The sequence below is a fragment of the Haplochromis burtoni genome, unplaced genomic scaffold (genome assembly GCF_018398535.1).
Source record: "Haplochromis burtoni strain Fernald_Lab_line unplaced genomic scaffold, NCSU_Asbu1 Contig_514, whole genome shotgun sequence".
NCBI classification, from domain to species: domain Eukaryota; kingdom Metazoa; phylum Chordata; class Actinopteri; order Cichliformes; family Cichlidae; genus Haplochromis; species Haplochromis burtoni.
This window is the reverse complement of record NW_024582875.1, coordinates 79,296-104,120: the sequence shown is the minus strand read 5'-3', so window position 1 is coordinate 104,120 and position 24,825 is coordinate 79,296. Positions and strand designations below refer to the sequence as shown.

The 24,825-nt window shown below is 41.1% G+C and overlaps 4 protein-coding genes and 1 non-coding gene across 9 annotated transcripts in view; 1 reads left to right on the top strand and 4 right to left on the bottom strand.

Annotated features, from left to right (window-relative positions):
* Nucleotides 1–1,146: 1,146 nt before the first annotated feature.
* st13 (ST13 Hsp70 interacting protein) lies at nt 1,147–11,066 on the top strand. Of its 2 annotated transcripts, none has more exons than XM_042214079.1 (13): nt 1,147–1,309; nt 1,707–1,846; nt 4,365–4,413; nt 4,507–4,603; nt 5,914–5,987; nt 6,134–6,200; nt 6,324–6,408; nt 6,515–6,625; nt 7,719–7,821; nt 7,989–8,105; nt 8,203–8,242; nt 8,462–8,568; nt 10,380–11,066. In XM_042214079.1, the coding sequence occupies exons 2-13, from the start codon at nt 1,737–1,739 to the stop codon at nt 10,512–10,514; spliced, it is 1,095 nt and encodes a 364-aa protein (XP_042070013.1). In that variant the 5' UTR covers nt 1,147–1,309; nt 1,707–1,736; the 3' UTR covers nt 10,515–11,066. The 2 variants fall into 2 exon arrangements, with proteins under 2 accessions (XP_042070013.1, XP_005947066.1); XM_005947004.3 differs by lacking the exon at nt 1,147–1,309 and adding an exon at nt 1,394–1,589.
* A 486-nt stretch (nt 11,067–11,552) lies between these two features.
* On the bottom strand, nt 11,553–14,350 carry rbx1 (ring-box 1, E3 ubiquitin protein ligase). The gene is made up of 5 exons (XM_005946997.2): nt 14,226–14,350; nt 13,321–13,399; nt 13,115–13,185; nt 11,893–11,978; nt 11,553–11,715 (listed from the first exon to the last, which is right to left on the bottom strand). Exons 1-5 carry the CDS (start codon nt 14,298–14,300, stop codon nt 11,703–11,705), a joined length of 324 nt encoding a protein of 107 aa, XP_005947059.1. The 5' UTR covers nt 14,301–14,350; the 3' UTR covers nt 11,553–11,702.
* Nucleotides 14,351–14,512: 162 nt separating this feature from the next.
* Nucleotides 14,513–14,584, bottom strand: trnaq-cug. The gene has a single exon. It is a non-coding gene; the product is annotated as a tRNA-Gln (tRNA).
* An 871-nt stretch (nt 14,585–15,455) lies between these two features.
* chadla (chondroadherin-like a) lies at nt 15,456–22,789 on the bottom strand. Of its 2 annotated transcripts, none has more exons than XM_005947000.2 (11): nt 21,922–22,789; nt 20,077–20,235; nt 19,320–19,514; nt 19,087–19,242; nt 18,842–18,987; nt 18,380–18,618; nt 17,916–18,172; nt 16,934–17,270; nt 16,487–16,839; nt 16,109–16,275; nt 15,456–16,026 (listed from the first exon to the last, which is right to left on the bottom strand). In XM_005947000.2, exons 2-11 carry the CDS (start codon nt 20,233–20,235, stop codon nt 15,735–15,737), a joined length of 2,301 nt encoding a protein of 766 aa, XP_005947062.1. In that variant the 5' UTR covers nt 21,922–22,789; the 3' UTR covers nt 15,456–15,734. The 2 variants fall into 2 exon arrangements, with proteins under 2 accessions (XP_005947062.1, XP_005947061.1); XM_005946999.2 differs by lacking the exon at nt 21,922–22,789 and adding an exon at nt 20,790–20,960.
* Nucleotides 22,790–23,403: 614 nt separating this feature from the next.
* The window catches only part of rangap1a (RAN GTPase activating protein 1a), a 17,330-nt gene continuing 15,908 nt past the window's right edge, over nt 23,404–24,825 (bottom strand). For 2 of the 3 annotated variants that reach the window (XM_005946991.2, XM_005946992.3), the window contains exons 14-16: nt 24,595–24,683; nt 24,398–24,519; nt 23,404–24,039 (exon numbers count right to left, since the gene is read on the bottom strand). In XM_005946991.2, the coding sequence (XP_005947053.1) occupies nt 23,958–24,039; nt 24,398–24,519; nt 24,595–24,683 (293 nt within the window). In that variant the 3' untranslated portion in view covers nt 23,404–23,957. Of the gene's footprint in view, nt 24,040–24,354; nt 24,520–24,594; nt 24,684–24,825 lie in introns of all 3 variants that reach the window. The other variant, XM_005946993.2, reaches the window with a different exon arrangement.

Genomic DNA, 24,825 nt, shown 5'->3' with positions numbered 1-24,825 from the left:
TTGTTGAACCGACTACAAGCAGCTTTTATTTTAGTCATTTGTACACTCAATAAAATGGAGGCTATCGAGTGCCAAAAATAATCAAATAACTACTTAAACAATTAATTAAATGTAATTAATTAAAATTGTTAACAAATAAATTATTAAATGTTTTAAATGACATTATTGATATTTCAATTAATTATGTATAGATTTATTTAATGTATGATTTCATATTTTAATTAATTATCAGATTTTATTATTTACTGAATGATGTATTTATTTGATTCATTGAGGCACTGTATGTCCTCCATAAAATACACCATCAGCTTGTAAAAACAAGTCACAAACATTGCTCTCTCATAAAAAAATAAACTACTAAACTAGAAACCAGCACAACACTGTCACTCTATTATTTAGTATGATTTTAACTTACAACAAGAAAAAAAATGTAGAATATTACAGGAGCTTCTTTCTAGCATTTCTACTACATGGTAGAAACAACAAATACGTGTATATTTATTAGCGATTTACACTATGAAATTCAGCGTATATGATTAGAAAATTAAAATGTCTAAACCGTCAGGCGCGTTACTGCCTGGGAGGCTCTACTCCGGGAAAACTGGTCCACTACAATGATGAGGTAACATGCTACCTGTGCATTTTAACCCTGAGCGTGACATTTCAGGGAATAACGAGACAAGGTTCAAGGTGGGATGGGTTTGTATGTTTTTATTGCCTATTATTGCACTTAATTTTCGTATTTATGTTCCTCTTCTTGTATACAGCGCTTTGTGACTGTTTGCCTGTTAAAGTGCTTATTCATTTATTTATTATTATTGTCACGATGCTGATACAGCCATGACTAGTAAAAAAAACTAAATGCACTGTTATATTAAAATGATCCAGTACAACTACAGGAAATGCTGTTCACTATGTCAGTAGAAAGAATATTAAATATTAATATATATTTATATTAAATATATTTTTTTTTTTAATATTTCCATTTACAGATATTTATATAAGAAGAAAATAATGTTAACGTTTTTACTACTTGGGTTCATTAACCCCTCTAATGAAATAATCTCGTACTTCTAGGGTTTACAAAGTTTGGGGGAGCTGAGTTGATTCGTGAAGCAGAACCGTTTCTGTCAGGCCAGGTTCAGGGCACACACCACCCTTACCCCCTTGGTCTGTCCGATAACCCGCCTGAATGAAAACCCAGGAGCGACGCCACTGTCGGTGAAGGTGTATTATAGTACTAACATCGACCGCAGGCTTCCTCTGTGTGTTTTTTCCTTAACTGTCAGTTAGGCATTTCTTCGGCAGGGTGAGTTTGCTTTTATTCCTGAAAATAATGTTTGCATCTACGAACTATTTTCATTAATCATGGCCCGCGGTGCAGCAAGCTAACGACGTTATTATGCGTCAAACGGTCGCCGCGTCACAGATGAATTCACATTTCTAGAAACTTCTGACCTACGACCCCTGAAACAGTCACTAATCATAGGCGTTGCGTGGTTGGTTCATTTATAAAGCTTCAGTAGCGCTTGGTGCTGGTTTTATATTGAACTGTGGAGCTGGTTACTGCGCACGCTCATTCAATCCTTGTGAGTTAGCATACCTAGCTTACGGATGCTGTCATTTGTTTACGTGCAGCTAAACACAACTCCGGACTTTGCTAAGCTGTTGATTGTTTTTCCTCTCTGGTTTCCCCCTGCACCTAGAGCTCCGTCTGGTGGACGTGAAACTGCAGCATGGACCCACGGAAAGTGGCCGAGCTGAAAGGCTTCGTGCAGTTGTGCGAGGCTAATCCCGGGATCCTGCACCTTCCAGAGATGGGCTTCTTCCGGACGTGGCTGCTAAAGTCAGTACACTGGGAACTTACCTGTTGCTAAAAACAGTGGGAAGCCATTGTCTAATGCTGGTCTTCCTGGTTTAAGGAATCACAGATGATTTTTTTTTCATAATGCCAAAACAAGTGCTTAGGTGAGATCTGAAACAGACTGTAGAGTTGACCACATGCCCTGTTCCGCCCACCTAACGGTGAAGAACACGGCCCCCCCCACCGTAGGGTGCACAAAGCAAAGCCTCACAACACAACTAATTGTTAAATTAAAACCCCAGAGGTTGTTTTGCTTCCGTTGTTGTTAATACCTCAACTCTGCAATGCAGAAAACTGTTTTGTTTTTTCATCTGAACAGCTCGGACTGTGGTACTATTATTTGTATATGTTTTTAAGGTGCAGTCACTTATTTTTTTTGAGTTTGTTTAATAGAAAAAGATATTGTGCTTATGAATATGCATCGATTAGTGTGTAATTACATTTCCAACAAATTGAGGTTCTCATAAACTAATTAGTTCTCTTAAAAAAAAATACAGAGGAGCAGGTGTCACTTTATGGAAGCCGCCATGTTACCCTGCAAACTTGAATACAGTGACTGAGATGTACATCACTGTATGTGGGTAGAGACCAGCAACAACATACGTCAGAGGCCGCAGAGAAATCGTAAGCGTTCGCGTACGGTGGAGGTGAGATTTAATTTGTGTCTGCGCCTTCCCACTCAAGATATGAAAAGTTACACCTAGGTTTTATCGGTCCCCTTCACCAAAGAAGTGAAAAACGCACGATGGCATCTTAATAAAACATCATCCTCTTGCTCCTCACCTCAAGCCTCATCTCCTAAATTGAACTCAGAGAGGTCTAACACACAGAAACGTGCATAAACGTGCTTATTTATTCTTGATATTGTCACAGTTGGGTATTGTCAGCCGATTAGACACGCAACCCTCCTGAGCAGACAATGAGCAGGCTAAACAACAAAAGTTGGTTATAAGCTAACATTATGCCAGGTAATTTTAGTCTCTTGTGTCCTAAAAATCGCTGTTCCATGTGATAAACAAACCTCAGTGACACTGTTATCTGAAGAAAGCGATTCGTTTCAGACTCTTTCAAAGCTTTCACAGTTTTACAGCTGCCTCCAGTGTAAATAGACCTAGAAACACATTGACAACTGAGGTAAACAGCTGACTGACAGCCTGTACTCAATACAAATGAACTGCAGTCAGTTGTTTGTCCTGCAGAAGTTTGATGGGATTATGCACTTGAATTGGGGGGGGTTTAAAAACAAGCTGAAATCAGTTGACTGCAGTCTGCAAAAGACTGACATCTGGTGGTGAGATTTTCAGCACTGTAACTTTAACTAAAGTAGCAGACTTTTGTCTGTGCTGCTGAGAATTTTTAGAAATAAACTGCTTGGAAAAACTGAATTAAAAACCAATTAGCCAAAACATTAAAAACTAGACTACTAGTATTCAGACACCCACCGATCAGACAGATCTGATATGTGTGTGCTGCTGAGCTCTAACTTAATTTTTTAACACCTAACTACAAATCATTAGTTTTCTGATGGATTTGAATACAGGTTTTGTTTTACTACACTCTTGGGCTCACCAGGAGCCCACTATGATTGTTGGGGGTCTGACACAGCTTCCTGTGGGGATAAAAGAACGGTCTTTAAAGGTTTGGGACAGGTTAAATAGGGTTAGGTAGGGTAAGAGGCTAGTGAGTACACCTTCTCAGCATCTGTCCTCACAATTATTATAGAGGCATGTGGGCCAAAATCTCAAATCAAAGTTCACGGAATGAATGTTTTAAGGTGCCAATATATCGTCCGCTGTGGTCGCTTTGCTCACTCCGTACCGTCATCACACAGATACAGGCTTATACTGGTTGTTAAGCCATGAGAAGTCGCTGCAGTATTTTCCTAAATGATAGTTGTCAGGGCTCCGACAACATCGCATCACAAGTGCCGATAAGAAAGAGAAGGAGTCAAAACTTGAAGCCAAGACTTTGTTGTGTGTCTTTTTTTAGGGGGGGGGTTGATTCTTTCTACACACGTTTTCAAACAGTTGCAATATCTCCCTCCGGGCGTCAGTACACGATCGTACACTTGTGTCTTCAAACAACCTGCGACTTCTGCGGGGCAACGAACCAAGTTACAAAACTCAAGAGGTGCAGAACCGGCCAACACGCCACAAAGATTGGGTCTCGCAACACAGGATGTGATCTCAAAATCATCATCAGAAACCAGCGACCCAGGGATTATTAAAGTGGCCTTACTTTGTGCGCTGCTTGTTTTACTCAATTTAAGCTCACTTTTTGCAGTTTTAGATGCTGTGGTTCAGTGAAGTGGTACCAAGGAGAGGGACGTAACTTTAAATCTGATGGTGTATATGATTTGATTACACTAAAATGTTGAGAAATTAACTAAGCAATATGTTCAGCTGAAGTAACCCTGTTGCAATATCTGTTTAGGCTTTTCCTCCAAAACAATGTCTTAAAATTTAATGTTTTGTGTTTATTTTATTGTTCTGTTTTGCAGCATGGGTGCAACAATCCCTCCACCACCCAAGACAAGTGACTCATGCCAGGTGATGCCTAAAATATTATTTAATTGCCTTTTACTTCATGCTAATGTCAGAAATTACACCTCATCGTAACAAAGCGTGCTTTCTGACTTGTAGGGTGGCTGTCCCTGTGGCCCTCCACCCACCGCAGCTTCGCCTCCTGAGCCTGAGCCTGCGCCTGCTGTGCCGTCTGAGAGCGAGGAGAGTGAAATAGGTACTGTATGCCCCACTCAACACTTTGTTTCATGACAGCCTGGAGCTTTGATTTACATGCTGTAAATTTAATAGATTAAATGAAATAATGAACACAATTTACGGAAGATTTTTTTTAATAGAGTACACTTTAACTGCTAGTCCTTTATTTATCAATGAATGTTTTAATTAATTATAAATAAACAGAAAACACTTCTATTTACATCCTATTAAAGCATTTTAACATCATTATTTAGTACTGAAACAGACTCAGAGCTTACCCGCAATCATCTAAATTCCTTATTCTAAATATTTCAAAACTATAACAATGAGGGAGTTAACACAAGAATCAAGTAAGAATACTAAAGAGAAATTACTTGAACAGTTACCATCAGGATACAAACATTAAGTTCGCCAAGGAGGATGCCGGGGAAAACACACAGACATAAACATATTAAAAGATATCCAAACTGGGCCTTTATCAAGTCACCAAAAATGCACCGAAAAGAACCTGAAGCATCAACCAGTGAGGAGCACAGTGACTGGGAGAATAACGCTGTCATCCACGGCACTTCAGACCCAGCCACACACTCAGACAAAAACCCTAGCTAAACAACTCAGTGCAGAGAGGAGTACTTGGTTATAGACATGAGAGCGACCATTCCACAGCCACATGGCACAACACCTCTTCTACAGGATGAGACTGGGCTGTATGTTTGCCTTTAAAGGACAAAGGATGCTCTCCTGAGGATTCTAATGTTCACATTTTGGACAGAGAACAGGAGGCAGTCTACATCCAGTTTTGATTTAACCACCATTCGTATTTCCACGCTGACAATCCCGTGAGCTTTTAGAGCTGAAGGGGCTTACTGGATGAGACGTGAAACCCAAAAGAAGTCCAGTTGGCTTCAACTTGAGCCATTTCAGATCAGGATAGAATTTTTTCCATCCAGGCTGAAAAAGCTAATGCTATCGACAGATGGAGCACAGTGGAGATGTGGCTGGACGCATGTGCAGAAAATGTAACAATTCTGATGTGGTCACATAAAAATTGGTGTAACATCCCAACACAGAATGTTTTTACATTATATCCCTTGTTGGTAGCTGAGATGTGGTGCAGTTTTTGCTAGCTGTTAACCTGTTTTTAAGCTACACCAATAATTTCATTGAGCTTATTTCAGTTAGTGTGGAGCTGAGTAAACGTTCCCCGCCAACAATAATGGTTCAGTCCTGCAGGGATGCTGATGCGAGTAATTGTCTACCCTCCAAGTTATAGAACAAACCGCTCCCGTCTTAATTATTTATGTTATGTTTTTGTGTTTGGTTTCTCAGAAATCGACAGAGAGGGAGTGATCGAGCCAGACATTGATGACCCGCAGGATATGGGCGAGCTTGAAGACATTGAGGTAAAATTACGCACATACATTAAATCAACATTTAAACCCTATCTTAGTTGGAAGCTGAGCCCCTGACTAAGATTCAGAGACAGAGAAATTACTATATTTTAAATTTTAGAGAGACTTGAGGCATAGATGTCCATACTCTCCCACAGGTCACAGAGGAAATGATGGACCAGGCCAATGAGAAGAAGATGGAGGCCATTAACGCTCTAGGAGAAGGTGGGTTGATGGTCTGTTTACAATGAACAGTGAATGCAATTCCTGAATGCTTCTCCCTGTACATGGAAGAAGAAATTAAAAGGACTCTATGATCTGTAATGTCTCATTTTAAATATATTTTAGGTGATCTGCAGAAAGCTCTGGATCTTTTCACTGAAGCCATCAAGCTTAACCCCTGCCTTGCCATCCTCTATGCCAAGAGAGCAAGGTGAGAGTCCACTGTGTCCTTCATTTGAAACCACCACCTCTTCTTCCCTCAGATACCGTCTGTTCTGAATGCCTTTGAGTGTAACTGGTTATTCTCTTCGTTTTAGTGTCTACATCCAGATGCAGAAACCCAACGCAGCCATAAGAGACTGTGACAGAGCCATCAGCATCAATCCAGACTCTGCACAGCCTTACAAGTGGAGGGGGAAAGCTCACAGGTACGAGAGAGCTTCTGCTGCACAGGCAACATAGCCAAACTCTCATTCCAAACTTCCGCAAAAGCATCATTCAGGCCTGAATTACTCCCCTAAATGGGCTGGTCGGTGCTCATGATGTTTGCAGTGATAAGACATGCTTTTATTTTGAAGGCGAATATTGTCCATTTCTGGTTCATGTCACACTTTTTCAGCTTTCACAACCAGTCGGAAAGTAAAATTTTAAAGTTTGCAGACAAGTTGATGTCTTCCATGCAAACTACATGTGACAAGGTTTTTTGGTACAGCACCCTCTTTTACCTAGCAACAGCCAGCAGCCCTCAGCAACCACCAATCACCAAACAGATGGAGGAATGTGCATTTTTCCCTCTTGGCCTGTGTGAATGGGGCCTTAAAAATGCTCCAAATAGTACCAACAACAGACAAAAACACTTCAGTGAGTCAGATTAAGGGAGGTGATGTTAAGCAGATCTCTGTCAGCTCTGCTTCACTGTATTCAATTAGTTCAGTTCGGTTTTATTTATTTAAAAAAAAAACTTGTTGGGGGTGAAGGAAAAGGAAAAAAAGGAGTGCATAGGGAGATGACGACAAATGAAAGTAGAGAAAATGTAATGTTGCCCAGTAGTGGCTTCTTAACTAAAGGATATTTCAGAGGGTGTCTGTCTCTTGAATCCAAACTGGGGCCTCAAAGCTGAAGGCTCTGCCTCCCATTCTACTTCTAGAAACCACAAGTAAGCCTGCAGTGTGAGAGTGAAGTGCTCTATGAGAGTAACAGGATGATTTGATGAGGACTGATTGATCAGGGTTTTATATGTGAGGAAAAAGATTGTAAATTCAATTATGGATTTAGCAGCGAGTCAGAGAAGAGAAGCTAATGTGGGAGAAATTTGATCTCTGTGTCTAGTCTCTGTCGGTGCTACAGGTGCAGCATTTTGGATCAACTGAAGGCTTTTTAGGAGCTTTTAGAAATACCTTTAACTCAAGCAGCCATATAAGTCCTAAAGTGATTAAATATGTGAGTTATTAAAGTTCTGAAGAAGGTAACTGGAAATGGAAACCAAATATTGTCAGTAAATTGATGTTTGTCCTGCTGCAGGCTGCTGGGACACTGGGAGGAGGCAGCCAGGGACCTGGCCACAGCCTGTAAACTGGACTATGATGAGGATGCCAGTGCAATGCTGAAGGAGGTCCAGCCAAAGGTAATAGTGAAGTGAACAGAAAGATTAAAAAACGCTTTGCCGCAGTTTCATTTTTTTGGTGGGAACAGTAATGCAGGTAGTTCAATATGTAGAAGGTTGCAGTTAAACAGCAAAGTCCTGATCTGTTTACACGATCTTAATGCAGATGAACTCTTTGTAATTTTCAGGCCAACAAAATCATAGAGCACAGACGCAAATATGAGCGCAAGAGAGAAGAGAAGGAGATCAAAGAGAAGCAAGACCGGATAAAGAAAGCCAGAGAGGAGCACGCACGGGCTCAGAGGGTGAGTTGCTGGGAGGAATTCCACAGATTTTCCAGGAGGGAAAAAATCCAAAAACTGTATGACACTGATGAATGTCTCATTCATTGTTTTGCAACAGGAAGAGGAAGCACGACAGGCTGGAGGAGGATTCTTCCCAGGTAGGAGAGCAAAAGCAACTCATTTTACTGCCGAATGCCTTATGATGGAGTCCCATAATTTATACTCCTGTAAACACTGATTGTTTTATTGATCATCCCGTGTCTACAACGTCCAGGGTGAGAACAATGTGTGAAGCTGTGTGTTCATGTCAGGGTTCTGTTATGCATCCATTTATTAGACACATAAGTGCAAGTATAAGTCTAATCATTGCTTGGCAGGTCCGGGTGGATTCCCAGGCGGATTCCCAGGTGGAGCCGGAGCTGGTCCCGGCATGGCTGGTCTAGGTGAACTCCTGAAAGATCCTGAGCTGCTTAATGCCATGAAGGTGACTAACTCTGTCCTCCACATCACAGCTGTCCCATGGTTAGGGTTGGTTATTTTAACGCGTAACACAGTGCTGAGGAGAGTCTTGTAGACAGGACGGCTAATAGAACAATTTTGATGCGCACACTTAGACCAGGGAGCTTCAGGAGTGGGTTGGTTGTTTTTCCACACAGTAACAAATGATTATTTTAGCCTTTAGGGCAGCATGGAGATAAATTTAGTTGTTGTTCTAATGTTTACTCACTGACAAAGCTGTCTGCACAGTGTAGCCAGCACCTCAATAAAGGCAGATACCTAGAAACTGTATTTCTACTTGGTTTAGGAAAAATTCTCATCGTTTTGACATTTAAAAATCATTGATGTCACCTTTAACATTATGTCAGCAGCTATTCTCCACCGTGAACTATGTTAAAAACAAACACCGCTCACGCCTCACAGATGACAGCTTACAGTCCTGCGTAAAGATGAAAGTGACTTCGTACAGCCCCGATTTGCAGATGCTGTGTGCAGAGGTTCAGGAGCAGAAGTCCCATTGTAAACATATCACGGCAGACCCGACGATGTTTGCATGAACATGCTTTTCAGCTTCTCTTTATTGACCACTTTTCACTCACGGTTGCTGTACGCATACAGCCGGCTGTAGCTTTGCAGCTCACAGCCCGACACATACCAACACAACAGCATAGATGGCACAGACGTTAAGGCGGCGAGGCGTGATTGCGGGTGCCGCTCAGGTGTGTCCGCCTCCCCTGCAGTGGCGCTGCAGACCACGCCCCGCCAGACACATTAACCGGGTAAAATACATATTTAGGCAGAATTTTGCAAATATCTATTTTTCTTTTTTTAGCAGCATAGTGCTTTTTTTTCCAGTTATTTTTTTAAAAGTCAGGTCAAGGATCCAAAAGCCCAAATAAGGGTGGCGGCTCACAACAATGTTTGTTTGCTGGATCATTTTAGTTCAGCTGGGTGTCTTTCCTTTTGTTATATTTCTTTAAGAGTTCAAAATGTGTTAATTACATAAATAAAATGTAATTTTCTCTGTAGCACTTCATGGATTTCATAAGCAACACCCTTTAGTTGTTCACACAAAGCATAAAGGTAAAAAACAATATAAACAGTGTTATCTTCATTTTAGATGTCAAAAAGTATTTGCTGCTCCCAGTGTTTTCGTTTTCATGGAAACCGGGTCCAAATGGCTCTTTGGGTGTTAAAGGTTGCAGACCCCTGGTCTAGTCAGCCGATCACATGGCAGCAGCCTTTAGGCATGTAGACATGATCCAGATGACAAACTGAAGTTCAGACTGAGCAACATACTGGTGATTTAAGTGGCTTCCAATACAACATTGTTCTTGGTGCCAGACAGGCTGGTGTGTCTGGATTTAAATCAAGTTCTTATGCTGAACAGTACATAAATCAGGGGTAGGCAACTCCAGGCCTCAAGTGCCGGTGTCCTGCAGGTTTTAGATGTGTCCTTGATCCAACACAGCTGATTCAAATGGCTAAATTACCTCCTCAACATGTCTTGAAGTTCTCCAGAGGCCTGGTAATGAACTAATCATATGATTTAGGTGTATTGACCCAGAGTGAGATCTAAAACCTGCAGGACACTGGCAATTGAGGCCTGGAGTTGCCTACTCCTGACATAAATCATTCAGCCACACATGGCTGTTATGCATTGTTGAATCAGTAAGACCACCATATGACCTATGGTTAAAAAAAACAAAAAAACATCCAACAGTTTTTGTTAAGCTGATTTGGAAATGCCCTGGGTGAGCAAAGTTGACCCCATTTTTGTCCAATATCCAACTCCAGGACCCTGAGGTGATGGCCGCCTTCCAGGATGTCGCCCAGAACCCGGCCAACATCTCCAAGTATCAGAACAACCCCAAAATCATGGCCCTCGTCACCAAGCTGAGCTCTAAATTTGGAGCTCCTCCACAGCCATAGACAGGACGGGACCGAAATGGGAGAGAAGAACGAGTGGATATGTGGTGAAACAATCTGGAGAGCAAAGCTTTTCAACAATTATTCACTGTGTGTAGTTCAAACAGGGGAGCAGGTGACGGGTTATCTGGCATGGTGTAGAGGAAGGTTGGCAATTTCTTTTTTTTTTTTTAATGTTCTTAATCAACCTGTTAGCACTTAGCAACATGTCAACAAAGCAGCCCGGTGGTTAGGAGTCAGGTCTGATACTTATACACCCCGTCCAGCACATCTCAGCTGGGAATTCACTTAAACCACAGGTTGACGTTTTCTAACCTGCGTCATGAACAGCCAAACCGGGAGCCTCCTGCATTAAGACGCTAGCTTAGAAACATTTCTACCGCTGTTTAATACTCACTATGATTTAGCTACTGGTTTCTTTCTTTCTGTGGACGGAGCTGAACTCTCACACCAGTGTGGGCCCTTCTTGTTATCAGACGTATTATTATAAAAAGTATTGAACATGTTTGACCCTGTTGGAAAAATTCACAAAAATAAAAGCTCTGTTCCTGCAAATCAGGTTTGATCTGCATTTCTAGTTCTGTTTCCCGTTAAATGTCATGTGTAAAAGAGTTCACTCATTTTTATTTTGACTTCAGTTTTCCTGTGATAATTAAACTGGAAAGAATGATCAGAAAACTCGACTCATCTTTAAACCTGTCATAATCATTGCCTCAATCTGTTTACAAACAAACACATCAGCTGGTTCCAAATGTGGGTCTTTAAAGGTACTTTGATAAATCCGGCCTGGTGGGAGAGTGGGCCACCAGCTACTTAATCCATCCACAACATCTGTCTTTCAGCCAGAGGATTACCACTCTAACACGCAGCCGGCTGGGCTCTTATCAAAGCAGATCTGACTGAGCACTGTCCTGTCACAGCAGACGGCTGATTTGTCCTTTGGATCTCCTTCGTTAACTCAGTCTTTTGCCCACAACCCCTGAAAATGTGCTGCTTGTCTCTTCCTCTTTAAAATTCCGACAACACAAGTCACACAAGCTGTATTTTTCACAAGATTCCTGTTTATTTCTGTACTTACAATATACCAGAACAAAATACATGAGCAGAAACAGCTTTTATAAGCGGGTCAGAACAAGGATAAAGTGAGGGTGCTGCTTGCAGAAGCCAACAAAGGGGTGAAGGATAAACGAGCTAGTGTCCATATCTGTGAAAACATGACAGAGAGGATGTTCTGTCAGTACAGCTCTTCAGTTTTAAAGAATAAACAATTTTCTCTGCGGGTCAACAAATGATCAAATGCACTGTTAACCAAGGAACCCCTTAAACCCTTGTGATTGGACCACACAGTAAAACTGTATACAATGTAATGCATGGTACTCACTTCTGAAACTCCCACTCCCTGTTGTCCAGAGGACACACCTGTCTGGTCTTCAGCCAGCGAGAAATACAGTGGAAGTGGAAAGCATGCTGGAAAAGAGAAACAGAAGGATGGTAAAACTACCTAAAAGAATTTTATTTAACAAAAATAACTTCTCTAGTGGAAAATCGATATTTTACTTCAGGTTTACAATATTTAAGTATCATGTATTTTATTTATTATTAGTCCTTTATTTATCCAGGCAAAAATCTCATTTCCAAGAGAGACCTGGCAATACTGCTAATACTAATTCTTTGTACTTCCACACGACAACAATCAAACTTTGAGGCACAACTGAAAAACAAAGAAATAGATCATGTGCGCTTAAAATAACAAAATGACCAGAGGATCAAGTTATCCCAGATTATTTAAAACCATTTTTAAGGATTTGGGAAACTTTAAAACCTTCCATTTAAATAGTGTTCATTGCATGTATAGTTCCTGCATATAAACCTGGCATGAGCAAGCTCTTATAAGCACAACAGCCTTGTGCAGGAAATTCCTATTAAAGTTCATTATGATCAATGTTGAGAAAATCGCTCCAGAAGTTATACTAATATTAATTTGTGTTTAACATGATTCCTCTCACCTTTATGGATCAGCATGCTGATCATTTTTGATAATGATATATCATCTGGAAGATCACCTCTGCCCGATACATAGAACTTCCTATATCTGCCCTTCCTGGCAGCAGAGATGATTGTTACAGGAGGTGCCTGTCATCATCTTTTTAAGATCACTCCTTAGAAGTCCTAATCTGACTTTGTGAATCTGCATGTTTTCAGTATGGATGCCAAATTTGAACAGGGAGCATCAACAACTGTCAGTGCTACAGACACCAGGGTCAGACTGTGAAGACTCAGTTCTACTGTGATATCCTGAGTTGTCCCAGGGAGATCATTCAGTAGAAACAACCTGAACTGTGGAGTGCAGGGCACACACACTTCCTATGACTTCCTCCTTTGTTCCCAAAAAAATAATTTCAGACACCCATTTTCATCTTCTTTGCTGTGTGTGATTGGCTTTTGTTGCCAATCACACACAGCAAAGACAGAGAGAAAACAGAAAAAATCAAGTGGTCAGATCAGGATTTTGCTTCCACAGTGCAATTCAAACAAAGAGCAATGGTCTTAAAGGGGAGCTGAGACCATTTTGATCACACTGTACATGTTATATAGAAGCTTACATTGCAAACACCCCAGGCTACAGTGCACTCTTCAGAGGTTGCAGAAGCTTGGTTGGCCTGGCACTCTATGCCTAATGGGTGAGGGGGGAAAAGAGAAATGTGTCAACATAAAAAGCACCATATCACCTACAATGATAAGCAAACCTCATTTACTGTCAAAATGTTCACCAAAGAGATCAAAGACCAAAATGTAAAACTGAACTCACAGAGATCCATGATGTGGTTCCTACAGATAGCACAGTTGTCCACCACAATGTCCCAGGCCCAGAGCGCCACAGCATTCCACTGAGGGGGAAAAATAAAATCACACAAATATATGATCCAAGATTCATAATCTGGAGATTATTTAATTTAAAAAATGTCTATATCCCCTTATTTGAACCACACGAGGGCCAGCAGTGCACAAACTGCTGTGACTTGAGGGGCACTTTTTGAGCTTAATAACAAACATGACATAAACATATGTTTTATTTAAAAATATATATTTTAACTTTGGTTCATTATGAGTGTCCAATGTATTTTGATTTGAAAAAGAAGAAGCAAAAGCATCTCTTGAGTGTCTGTAAGAGGGCCTTATCCACTTCCCCATCCCAGAAACACGCCTGAGATGTTACTGTAAACTCTATAGAAGTCCTCAAATCATTAGAGATTTAAGGCATGGGGCCCTAAATATATCATTTGAGTCTAGCTTATTGAGAAAAGAATAGCATAAGAACGAGACACACAGTCGCCATCGAAAGCATGTCAAACGTGTAAACATTATTTTTAAATACAAAACAAAAATTACGTGTGATGTGTAGCTAGGCTAATTCCGCCGGGGTACCGTTTGAACAGCTGATGTGTTTCTGCCCATTACACCTTTGTTATTAATTCAGAGATATCTGTAAGGGCGTTGATTCTCGGCCCCTTAATGGGAAGTGCAAATTCGTGGGTATTCGTTACTAACAGCTACAAGCCTAGTGTCCTATGCCACAGTGACATAGCGCTAAAGTTAGCATGCTAGAGTTAGCTTAGTAAAGGCAGTGAGCGGCACTAAGCTATGATAGCGTCCATTGTTCACATTAGACAGCTTCTTAGTAACTCCCCGGTGAGAGACTTTTTACAGCCATACCTTCTTTACTTCAAATCGTTTCTTGCTTGCGCTATTAGTACCGCTCGGTGTATCCACGTCCATTGCTGCTGCCATCTTGAACGGAAGAGTATGACGTATGAGCCAAATCAGGCGGAAGAAGAGCGGCAGTTTCCGCCGTCGAATTTGAGAAGTTTTAAAGCGTATTATATCGATATTTGACGGCGTAATGAAGACAGATCATAGTTATTTTCTTATATTTATTTCAAAAGCTAACAATGTTAACTTTCATGAACACAAAGCGAAAAGCTTCTCCATCCAAAACATTTAGGTTCCACCGAGATTTGAACTCGGATCGCTGGATTCAGAGTCCAGAGTGCTAACCATTACACCATGGAACCCCCACGACTAACCCTCAACTACAGCTCAGTATAAAGGCAGGTATCACAGACACAATGGTCTGTCATTTCCCATTAGATATAGTAAATTGTTAGAGCACAAATGTTGCTAACACTGCCAAGTAGTTTGAATTACTATTGATCTCCCATCGATGCTACGGTGATAAGATCAATACTTTGCTTCTATCCTATAAGTTCAGTTTGTAGCCCACTGAATTTTGGAATTAAAAAACTATAGCTCAGACATGCTGTATGAAAATATCTGAAAGATTTTGTATTTACCGTCACGTCTAGAATATTTAAAACCTATAGCACATTTAGATAACAGATGTTGACCAAAAGTGCTTAAAAGACAGGTCTAAAAAAAGAATAGTTTTAAAATAATTAAGAAGGTGAAAGATTTGTTTTGTTGTCGTGTTAACTAATTATTGTGGGAAATTTAAAAAAAAAATCAAAGTGATTTTAGTGATCATTAAAATGTGTTCAGAATTTGCATATTGATGACTATTTCATAAATCATGAAACACTGCTCTCCCTTACATAAGCTGCCCTTATAGGCTAAAAATATTTGTATTGGTATAGGAAATACTGGCTTGATATCAGATCAATACCAACATTTGCAGTACTGCACATAACTAGCTGTGTTTGTCCGTTTTTGTTAGCTTTCAGTATGGATACACCCATAGATAAGATTTTTTTGGCTATGTGGTTCTTCTATAAACTACACTCAATTCCAATGTGGGATATTGCTGTGCCGTCTCACATAGGGACAATGTGGGATAACATGGCCTCGCTGATTTCACCTATAGACACTTGACGCTTGGCCTCTGTAAATTAGTATGTGCACCACTAAATATACATTTCTGTAATATGCATAGCAGTTGGGCTCCTCTAAAAATGCGTTGTTATTCTCTCTCAACAAACCTTTTTAGTGTTGCATTAAAGTATCCCTGCAAGAATGGTGAGAGATTGGCTGAGTGACTGTCAGGTTTCCTCTGACTTTTTGACTTTGATTTTTCGCTTGGATACAAAAGACTTGCATGGCTCAACATTTTAATTTAGAACCAAACAAATGTAGCTTTCAAGAAACCCAGCTCCTTAACACTCAGGTTTATTGCAAAAAAAGAGGAAAAGGAAAATGAGTTACATGTTCTCATTTCAGTATCTTCTTTTTCTTTGTTACTTTTGGTGGCCCAGGTTTTCTTTGAGGCTGCTTCCTGGGCAGTTTGGCGACTTTAGCTGTGGTCTGTGCTTTGACTTTTCGGGATTTCAAGGAGTCTGCTTTGGATTTCTTCACTTTTGGATATGCAGCACTCTTCTTTTCTGGTGAAGAAATGTTCTCTGGGCAGGACTTGAAGACGTGGATGCCCCGGACCTTCTGACCTCTGAGCTCAGGAGGGTGACCACAAGTTGCGGTCAGCTCCAAACTAACATTCTCCATCCACCTGAGCCACAGATACAAAGAGACAGAGTCAGTAAAGCTGTCAGTTCATTCTAACTGTAGTCCCAGGTAAATCTTACACCGACCTGCGCAGAGGAAGCAGAGAGCAGTCACAACGCAGTGGGTTGTCCTGCAGGTCCACAGTCTCCAGGCCGGTGAGTGGGCTCAGATCAGGAAACTCCTCCAGCTGGTTTCCTCTCACAGTCAAAGTCCGCAGCTCTGAGGCCAGCCCCAGCAGTGCATCCTTGGAGATCTGCACAGTGGTGCAATACAAAGAGTTGAAAAGAAAATTCTTTATCTTGAACAAGCCCTCAGTGCAGTGAATAATCAGCACATATTTTCACATAAACACGTTTGGACTAGATATTGGAAACCTGGCTGGTGTTCAAATACTGACAATGCTGAGAAAACATAAACACGTTGCAAACGAACTTGTGATATTAGCTTAAAAGGTTCTCTCGTACCTTTTCCATTCTCATATGATCCATGTAAAGTCTCTTCAGACTTTTGGATAAGGGCTGGAAAGCATTTGGTCCCACCCAACGAACTGAGTTCCCAGAGAGGTTGAGCTCCTGCAGATTAGGGGTCTCAAGCAGAGCGTGGGTGGGCACCTCAGTCAGCTGATTTGAATCCAGGTGAAGGGTACATAGAGAGTCAGAGTCAAGAGCGCCCTTGGCAATGTAAGTTAAGTTGTTATTGCCCAGGTATAACTCAGTAAGTTTAGAGCCCAGTGAGGACAGCAACCCACTGGTCTCAAGTTTAGAGATGGCATTTTGCTCCAGGTGTAACACAACCAGACTTGGTAAGAGTGACAGAGCTAGAAGAAAGACACAGAACAGCCATGTTTTAGTTCCAGTGTTTCTTGTAGATAGTATCTACTGAGGCAGACTTAATGTAATTTTTCCACTGACCTGATCCAGGGAACTGCGCCAGCTTGTTCCTCTCCAGGTGGATGTAGGTGAGCTTGGGCACTCCAGCAAAGGCCTTGGGGTCCAAGGACATGAGGTCATTATCAGAAAGATACAAATACAAAAGGTTTTTCATCCCTTGGAGGGCACCACCTTCAATTTCATGGATTTTGCAGGACTGCAAGTGAAGAGAAACAAGTTGGCTGCTGCCTGGGAAGCTGTTGGCTGGAAGGTAGTGGAAGTGATTATCGTGGAGGTCCAGCAACTGCGTCTGGGCGGGGAAGCCTCGTGGGATTCTAGTATGGCCCCGACCCTCACATGTGGCATGCTGGGTCTCAGTCTAGAGAAAATCAGTTTTGAATGTGAAACCTGCAAAACGTCTCAGTGGAAATAACAAACAGTCATCGAGGAAGTACTCTGAGGGTTTACTTAATAGAATACCGACATATCACAGTGCTCTGAGACACTGATAAACATATGAGTAAAACAGCTGCCTTGTAGCATGCAGCATTAGCCTTCATTTAAAGGCCTTTGAAGCATTATTTGTGTGGTGCCAAAAATCTACCACTATGTTACCCATCTACCTACAGTGGAGTTTTAGAGCTTTCAACTCAATTTTATTTATATAGCATGGCCACTTGATCCAACCCCTAAATATATGCTTTATCAAAACCCTTTTAGCATAGCTCTCTAGCTTAAAACTAGAGAGGGTGTCTGCCTCCTGAATCCAAACTGGAAGCTGGTCCCACAGATTAGGGCCCTGAAAGCTGAAGGCTGTGCCTCCCATTCTACTTTTAAATATCCTAGGAATCACAAGTAAGCCACAGTCTGAGAGCCAAGTGCTCTACTGTGATTAGCGAAGTAAGTAAGTACAAGTGAGCCAAGTGAGAGTGTGGTAAAACAGCAAATCTATGAGAAACTGGAGTTTTTATTTTTTCTTCATGCTTTCATTGTGTCCCAGAAGTGTTTTCTGTCTCCAACTTACATCACATTCACAGTTAGCTGGACACTTGACCTTCTGCTTTGGCTTGGCAGTGGCTGTGGGTGGGACTCTTTCCGTACTCTCCTCCTCCTCCACCGGTGACTCCCCCCTCCTGCAGCGCAGATCCAGAGGAGACACCGCCTGCAGAGGCTCATCTGAGAGGTGAGGAGGTCCAGAGCAGGCCCCCAGCAGCTTCACACCACTAACTCTCGCCCACTGCCTCAGTGGAGACATGTAGCAGTTACAGTAAATGGGGTTCCCTTTAGAAAAAGTAAGAAATGCCTGTTGGTCAGCATGTAAAAATGACACATGGTATGCTATCACCCCCCTACATCTTTCTTTCTTGGCCTCACTATGAGACATGAGAAGTCAGATCACTTACATCTGCTGGTTTGGAAAAAATGAAAGCCTGTTATGTTAAAGTAAAAGTCTGTGTCCAATAAAAAACATCAGAACACAGGCTTTACCTGTCAGGTTGAGGCTGGTGAGGTCTCTAGGGCCTGAGAAGGGCTCCACGTACCGAAGATGGTTGTGGCTGAGGTCAAGGTGTGAGAGGAGGGGGGCTTGAGAGAAGGCCTTGTCTGAGAGGTCCTGAAGGGACATGTGGCTGAGGTACAGGTGTGTAAGCTTTGCCATGGAAACGGCATCTTCCCCGAGGTAGACCATGGGGTTGTGGTTCATGTGCAGCCGTGTGACCTCACGGAGTCTTAACAGGTGGAGGACATGGCAATTTAAAATTGTCACTTAAAAGCTCACAAATTTTACTACACACACACACACACACACACACACACACATATATATATATATATATAAATATATATATATATATATATATATAGTGCTGCTGCAGCTGAGGATTCAATGCTAAACACACATTAAAACACACATATCAATATGTCCCATAACAGTCGTCCAGGTTGTCCCACCTCGTCATTGTCTGTGTGGGGAAGAACTGCAGCTCATTGTGATCCAAGTCGAGGCGGCTGAGGGTGAAGAGCCCAGCAAACGCCTCAGGTGCCAGGTTGTTCAGAGAGTTGTGGCTAAGACGAAGAAACTTAATGTTCTGCAGCCCCTTGAGGAGGAAGAGGAGGAGAAGGAGGACCGTTGTGGAATCGCATTACCAAACACATCCAAAAAGATTATTAACGTATTTAACCATAATTTGGAGTACCTGGAAGACCATGTTAGGGATGTAAACCAGCTGGTTGTGGGTTATGGCCAGTGTGTTGAGGAAGCCGAGCTGTGTGAAGGCTCCAGGCTGGATCTCCTCGATGCGATTGTTGTCAAGTCGCAGCTCTTTCAGGGAGGAGAGACCGTCAAAGGACTCCTGCAGCAGTGAAAAGAAGAGAACATCATTCTCATAATAAAGACTCGAGAGGAAAAACTGCGGGCCTCTGATCTTACTTGGTAAAGGATTTCAATTTTGTTGTGAGCCAGGTTTAGAGAGACCACTCGGCCAAGAGTCCGAAAGGCGCCCTCTTTAATCTCGATGATGTTGCAGCGCTGCAGGTTGAGATGGGTGAGGTAGGGTGTGTGCATGAATGTCCCCCTGGACAGCACCTGCAAGTTGTTATTTCTCAGGTCGAGTTTCACAGTAATCTAGAGGAAGCAATGAGTATTGGACACACAATTACATGCCAGGACGGAAAGCAGAGTGAGGCTGGTTTATTCAGATAATAAGTCTGGTTAGCTAATCACTCTTTGGTTCTAAAATCACTCTCTCTTGATTTCAGCACTAATTACTCACAGAATGTGGTCCGTGCTTCATAATTATACGCTTTCATTCTTTCTTTACTGAGGACAATGAGTGATCATTCACAACACAGGCTGGAAAATAATTACATGCAGTATTTTACAGAAGCTTCTTTAGCAGCAGCAAACTTCCTTTAGATGTTTCTGATGTTTCACTGAGGAGAAATCTTTGTCCTATAAACCTGTTTCAGTTCATCAATATTTCTGGGATGTCTTAATTGAAAACCCTTTTCAGGTCGTGCCAGAGCATCTCAGTCAGGTTAAGAGGAGAGCATTTGAAATTGTTATTGAAACACGTGCACGCGCCATCCTTCAGAGTAAAGAGGAGAGGATCCATCCAGCTTGTTATCAACCCTCAGTTTAAAAAGCCTATATGTCTAAGATACAGCAAAACCCCTGAATTCCTCACCTCCTCCACAGTCGGGGGGACATCTGTTAGGTTCTTGCCCACACAGGCTGTTGTGAGTGTGATGCTGTCACAACTGCAGGCTCTGGGACACTTTTTGGCTTCCACGGGTAAAGACAGTGTTAAAACAAGGAGGACGACTTCAGCAGAGAAGATCTGCATCTGTGCCAGTAACACATGTTAGAAATAGAATTATAGGAGTGGCTAAAGGCCCCGGGTTGGGAGACAGACACTAGACACACTAGTTCAAGTTATAAAGCTCTTCTGCACCTTACAGAAGCAAAACAACAGATTTGGGGGTCTTGAAACATGGATTCCTCCTCATTTAGTTGGATAAAGGACTCTGCTTTTCCTTTCATGTCTGTAAAATATTTTTGAAGGATTGTCATGTTACCTAAGGTATCTTTAAGGAGGCAGAAGAGCTCTCCACGGTTGAAACCAGCATAGCCTTTTACTTTGTTTGATTTCCCCTGATCTCCCACAACTGGTTCCTGGTTCCCAAAACTCAACGGTTTGGCTTTAGCAACACATGGCACACATCATTTATCTGCCATTTTAGATGTATATAGATGTAGCAGGTGATGATCAAAACTGATCGATACTCAATATCTTACACTATATAGCTTAACACTTAACACTACCATATGAGAAATCTAAACTCCAAAGAAAATCCGAGTTCAAAACCCAGATCACTAAAAACAAGCAGCTTGGCTTACCTTTAACCATATGGCTGTGCTATCAGTGTTTCCTTGGTAACAAGAATTAGAGATGGATTTAATCTGCCAGTTCGGGCTTTAAGTTGTTCACTGAGGGCTTTACTTCACTCTGAGTGTGCCCAGTACTTACAGCCTGTGGTCCAACAGGCTAACAAACAAGACTTTGGTAAATTCTTTTGTGGTGACCCCTGATCTTCGTGTCCTCTCTCTGCAAATTAACACACTGGCTTCACATTTTCTGAGGCACAAGAAGCGAGCAGCTTCTATTTGCTGACACATGAGATGAAATAACTCACTGCTGGTTTGGAAAAATCAAGGCTTTTAAATCTGAATGCCGGAGTTTCATCCATAAGCTTCCATTATAACCTTAAAAAAGCCTGCTTCATCAGGCAATAATAATTGTGTGAATGCCTCAAAGTATTCTGCTATTTCTGCTAATTCCGGCTATATCTTTTGGTATTTATTACTATTATACTTTTTAAAATATTACACTTTTTTCCTTTTGTCCCATTGAAATGAAAGGAAAACTTCCACAATTCTGCTAAAACTTGCTTGTTTTTGAAACTTAACTACTTCCTCATACTTTCTCCATTCAAACTTTAAAATGTTCTCAAATTATTGGGCTTTTTATGTGTGATTCAGCTTTTTCATATGTGTTACTGTTTTAATTTAATGCCTCTTTAAGTTTTCAGTTGCAGCTTTGTGATTTTCCAGAAAATACATGCGTTGTTATGGTTGCTATGCAATTAACTCAGAGTGACAACTTGTCCTTTCTGAACTTTCTCTTCATGTCTGAACAACTTCTTGCTACTCACTCAATTTTCACTCAACCTCCACAAATTATACATCAAAACGTGGGTATTTTTGCTGGCTTTCAGAAAATGTCACTATCATTGTTGTGGAAGTTACAGATTTTTATCAGATCGCCTCAGAGCAACACAAAGTCTGAAAACTCTCCATAGAAAGTCAATGGAGAGTTTGTTCAAAATCAGCGCTGGAACTCTTTAATGAGAGCCCTTTTCAAATCGTCACATCTCCTTAACAAAGCAAAGTTAACAAATGAGGCTTGTGCCAATTCATCCTCAGACACTGCTGACACTCACGGTCGAAGCAGTTTTTACAGTCATCTTACCGTTGAGCCATAAATTACATTTGTTTGAGGGGTGGAAATCTGTCCTTTCTGTCCACAGTGAAGGTTCAAAGTCTGCCAATTCACCCAGTACAAGTGACAGGACAAGTGCTTCTATCCCACCGAGTTTTACAGTAGTTACACACGTTTTGTAACTCCAAAAAACGGCGCAGTACCTCTGATTGGTGGACTGAAATTGAGCAGAACCAGGTTGTTCTGCCTCTTTTCAGCAGAAATTTCAGCGTTTTCACCTCTTATCAGCACAAATCTCAGCCTCTTCTGCTGTTTTTATCAGAATTGTCAGCTTTTTTCAGTTACGTAAGAACCAGTTTGGCTCAATGAGTAGCTGAAAAATTCCAGCCTCTTCTGCTCTTTCAGAAGAATTTCAGCTTTTTTACCTCTTTTCAGCACAATTCAGCTTCTTCGGCCCCCTGCATATTTTTTCTCTCATCATATCTATTGTTGGGACAGGAACTGCTTTGGCTCAGTGAGATGAGCAGCTGCTGTGAGATCTGTTGGTGCAGGTTTGAATCCTACTTGTTGCTGTTAGCACACCTCTGCTTGCATGCACTCTGCTTTAGTGACACTGTTCAGTGTACCCTTTCAAATAAAGCAGTTTTCAGCAAAGAGTTCAGCTTCTACACAGTGTTTTCATCAGATAGTTCTCCTTCTGCTGTTTTCAGATTCTACTGCAAGGCATTCACACAGCATTTTTGCAGGAAATGCAACTTTTTCTAGTTATTACTACCATTTCAACTTTTCTTTCTCCGTTTTGCATTACTGTAAAATCTATATCTGCATTACATCTTTGGAGTTTAAAGTTTTGCTTTTTATTTTTAAATAAAACTCATTCCAATAAAAGCTCGGATGCTATCTGAAATATAAAAAAACCTAAGTGTAATGATTTGAAATGCTTATAAATCCCATTTTTATTCTGACTGCAACATTCGAAGAAGGAAAAAATTATTTGGGAAAGAGCCACGTTCACCACAACAGCCTTCTTCTTTTAACTGCAGCCAGGCCATTTCAGCACTGAACCTCTTCGCTAGGTTTAGCATCGTCTTGCTGAGATATGCAAGGCCTTTTTCTGAAAAAGACATTATCTGGATGGGAGCACATATTGCTCTAAAAGCTGACCTTATACCATTCAACATTAATGGTGCCTTTCAAATGTGCAGATTATTCTGAAATTGCTCCGTAAATTGTGGACAAGGTCTTTTGCCAGATTGGTTAATATATATCCAATCACGTTACTGACCCGTTGCCAGTTAACCTGAATTTTCCTTCAGCTGTTTCAGTAGTTTCCCTTATCAGTTTAAATATTTAACATTTTCCATGTTTTATTGTGAATAAAATATGGGTTTATGAGACTTGCAAATCACTGCATTCCAGTTTTATTTCCTTTAAACAGCATTTTGTCTTTTTTGGAATCGGGGTTGTAGAAACTACACAGTCAGCTTGCAGACACTTAAAAAAAACAACAACAACACTCAAAATGAGCTTTATTTTTGCAACACAAATTCATCAACAACTGTCTACCCTGAAAATACATTTCAATTTATTTAATGCATTTTAATGTGGTATGTTACAGTCTTGTTTCTGCTTGTCAATAGATATTTTAATATCACAATTTGACAATATTTGTGAATATATAACAAATATTTGGTGTGAAACAAGAGAACAGCAAAGGTGAAAATTAAATAGAGAAGCCACAATAGCTGCGAGTGCCAAGTCCACACTGATCCTGGTTTACAGCTGTCATCTGTGGAGCGTGAGGCCTTTTCTCATTCACCCGTATACAAAGAAGGTGAAGTTAAAGGTGTCAGTGCTGTCTGGTAGTTATTTGAACATATACAAAGGGCTTCAACAATTTCACACCTTCAGAGCTTTTTCTATTTCATAAGACGTATTCAAGTTATGTCCGAAGTCCAGGGAAAAAAGGGGTTTTCTCAAGTGCTCCTCTTTTTTACTTTTGTGTTTGTGTGTGCTGGTTTCCAAAGGCCATGAATGATCAGTCTATGCGCACGTGTCCACAGTCCTCAGCTCTGAGACCGGACTCTCTGCAGTGTTGATTGGAGATTGTTTTTAGCATTTCCACAGGACTCCAAGGTCTTGTTATTCCTAAGAATGACACATGCAGATTGTACAATTATTTATCCTGTATTACAATTTTTTCATTAAAAGATCTGGAGATTTTCTAGGATCCCATGAAACACCCCAAACTCAACAATAATTATTTAATTATTAATTTTTTTATAAGTAAACTGCACCAAAATATTGCATTATATAAATAGTTTAATCAAGAATATAATGAATCCTCTCCAACACAAAAGTGAGATAAAACCAGGGCGAATTAATCACCATCTGTTTACGCACCTGGTGCAGAAGCATTTATGTGCTACATTACTAAGGATAGGAAATAATGGTGTTTTGTACCTGGAAGCTGCCTTTTGATTGGCTCATTCTGTCACGTCCTTACCGGGACATGAAGGCCTCCAGCACAGCCACGCTCTCTTTGGGGAAGTAGTCCTGTCGAACGACATGCTCCAAAGCTTGGAGGTGGCCGGGGACCACAATCACAGGTTTCACCTTATCCTCGCTCTGAAGGTAGAGGACCAAAAACATTAGGGGGGGGGGGAAGCAAACCAAAGACACATTTTGCAGAGTGTTTCATACCTTAATAAGTCCAAGCAGCACTAACAAAGATGATACAAAGCTGTAGCCTTGGAAGGAAGAGGAGGTGAAAGCTTTCCCCAGGAGCCCATCTGCAAGAGGAAAAACATCTTTACAAACAGAATTTTCAACACTGGAATAACACATCACTGACAACAAGTTTACTTTCTCCAACTCCAAGCACTACAAAACACACATTTATGCAAAGCAAAATAAGATTTATATATATATATA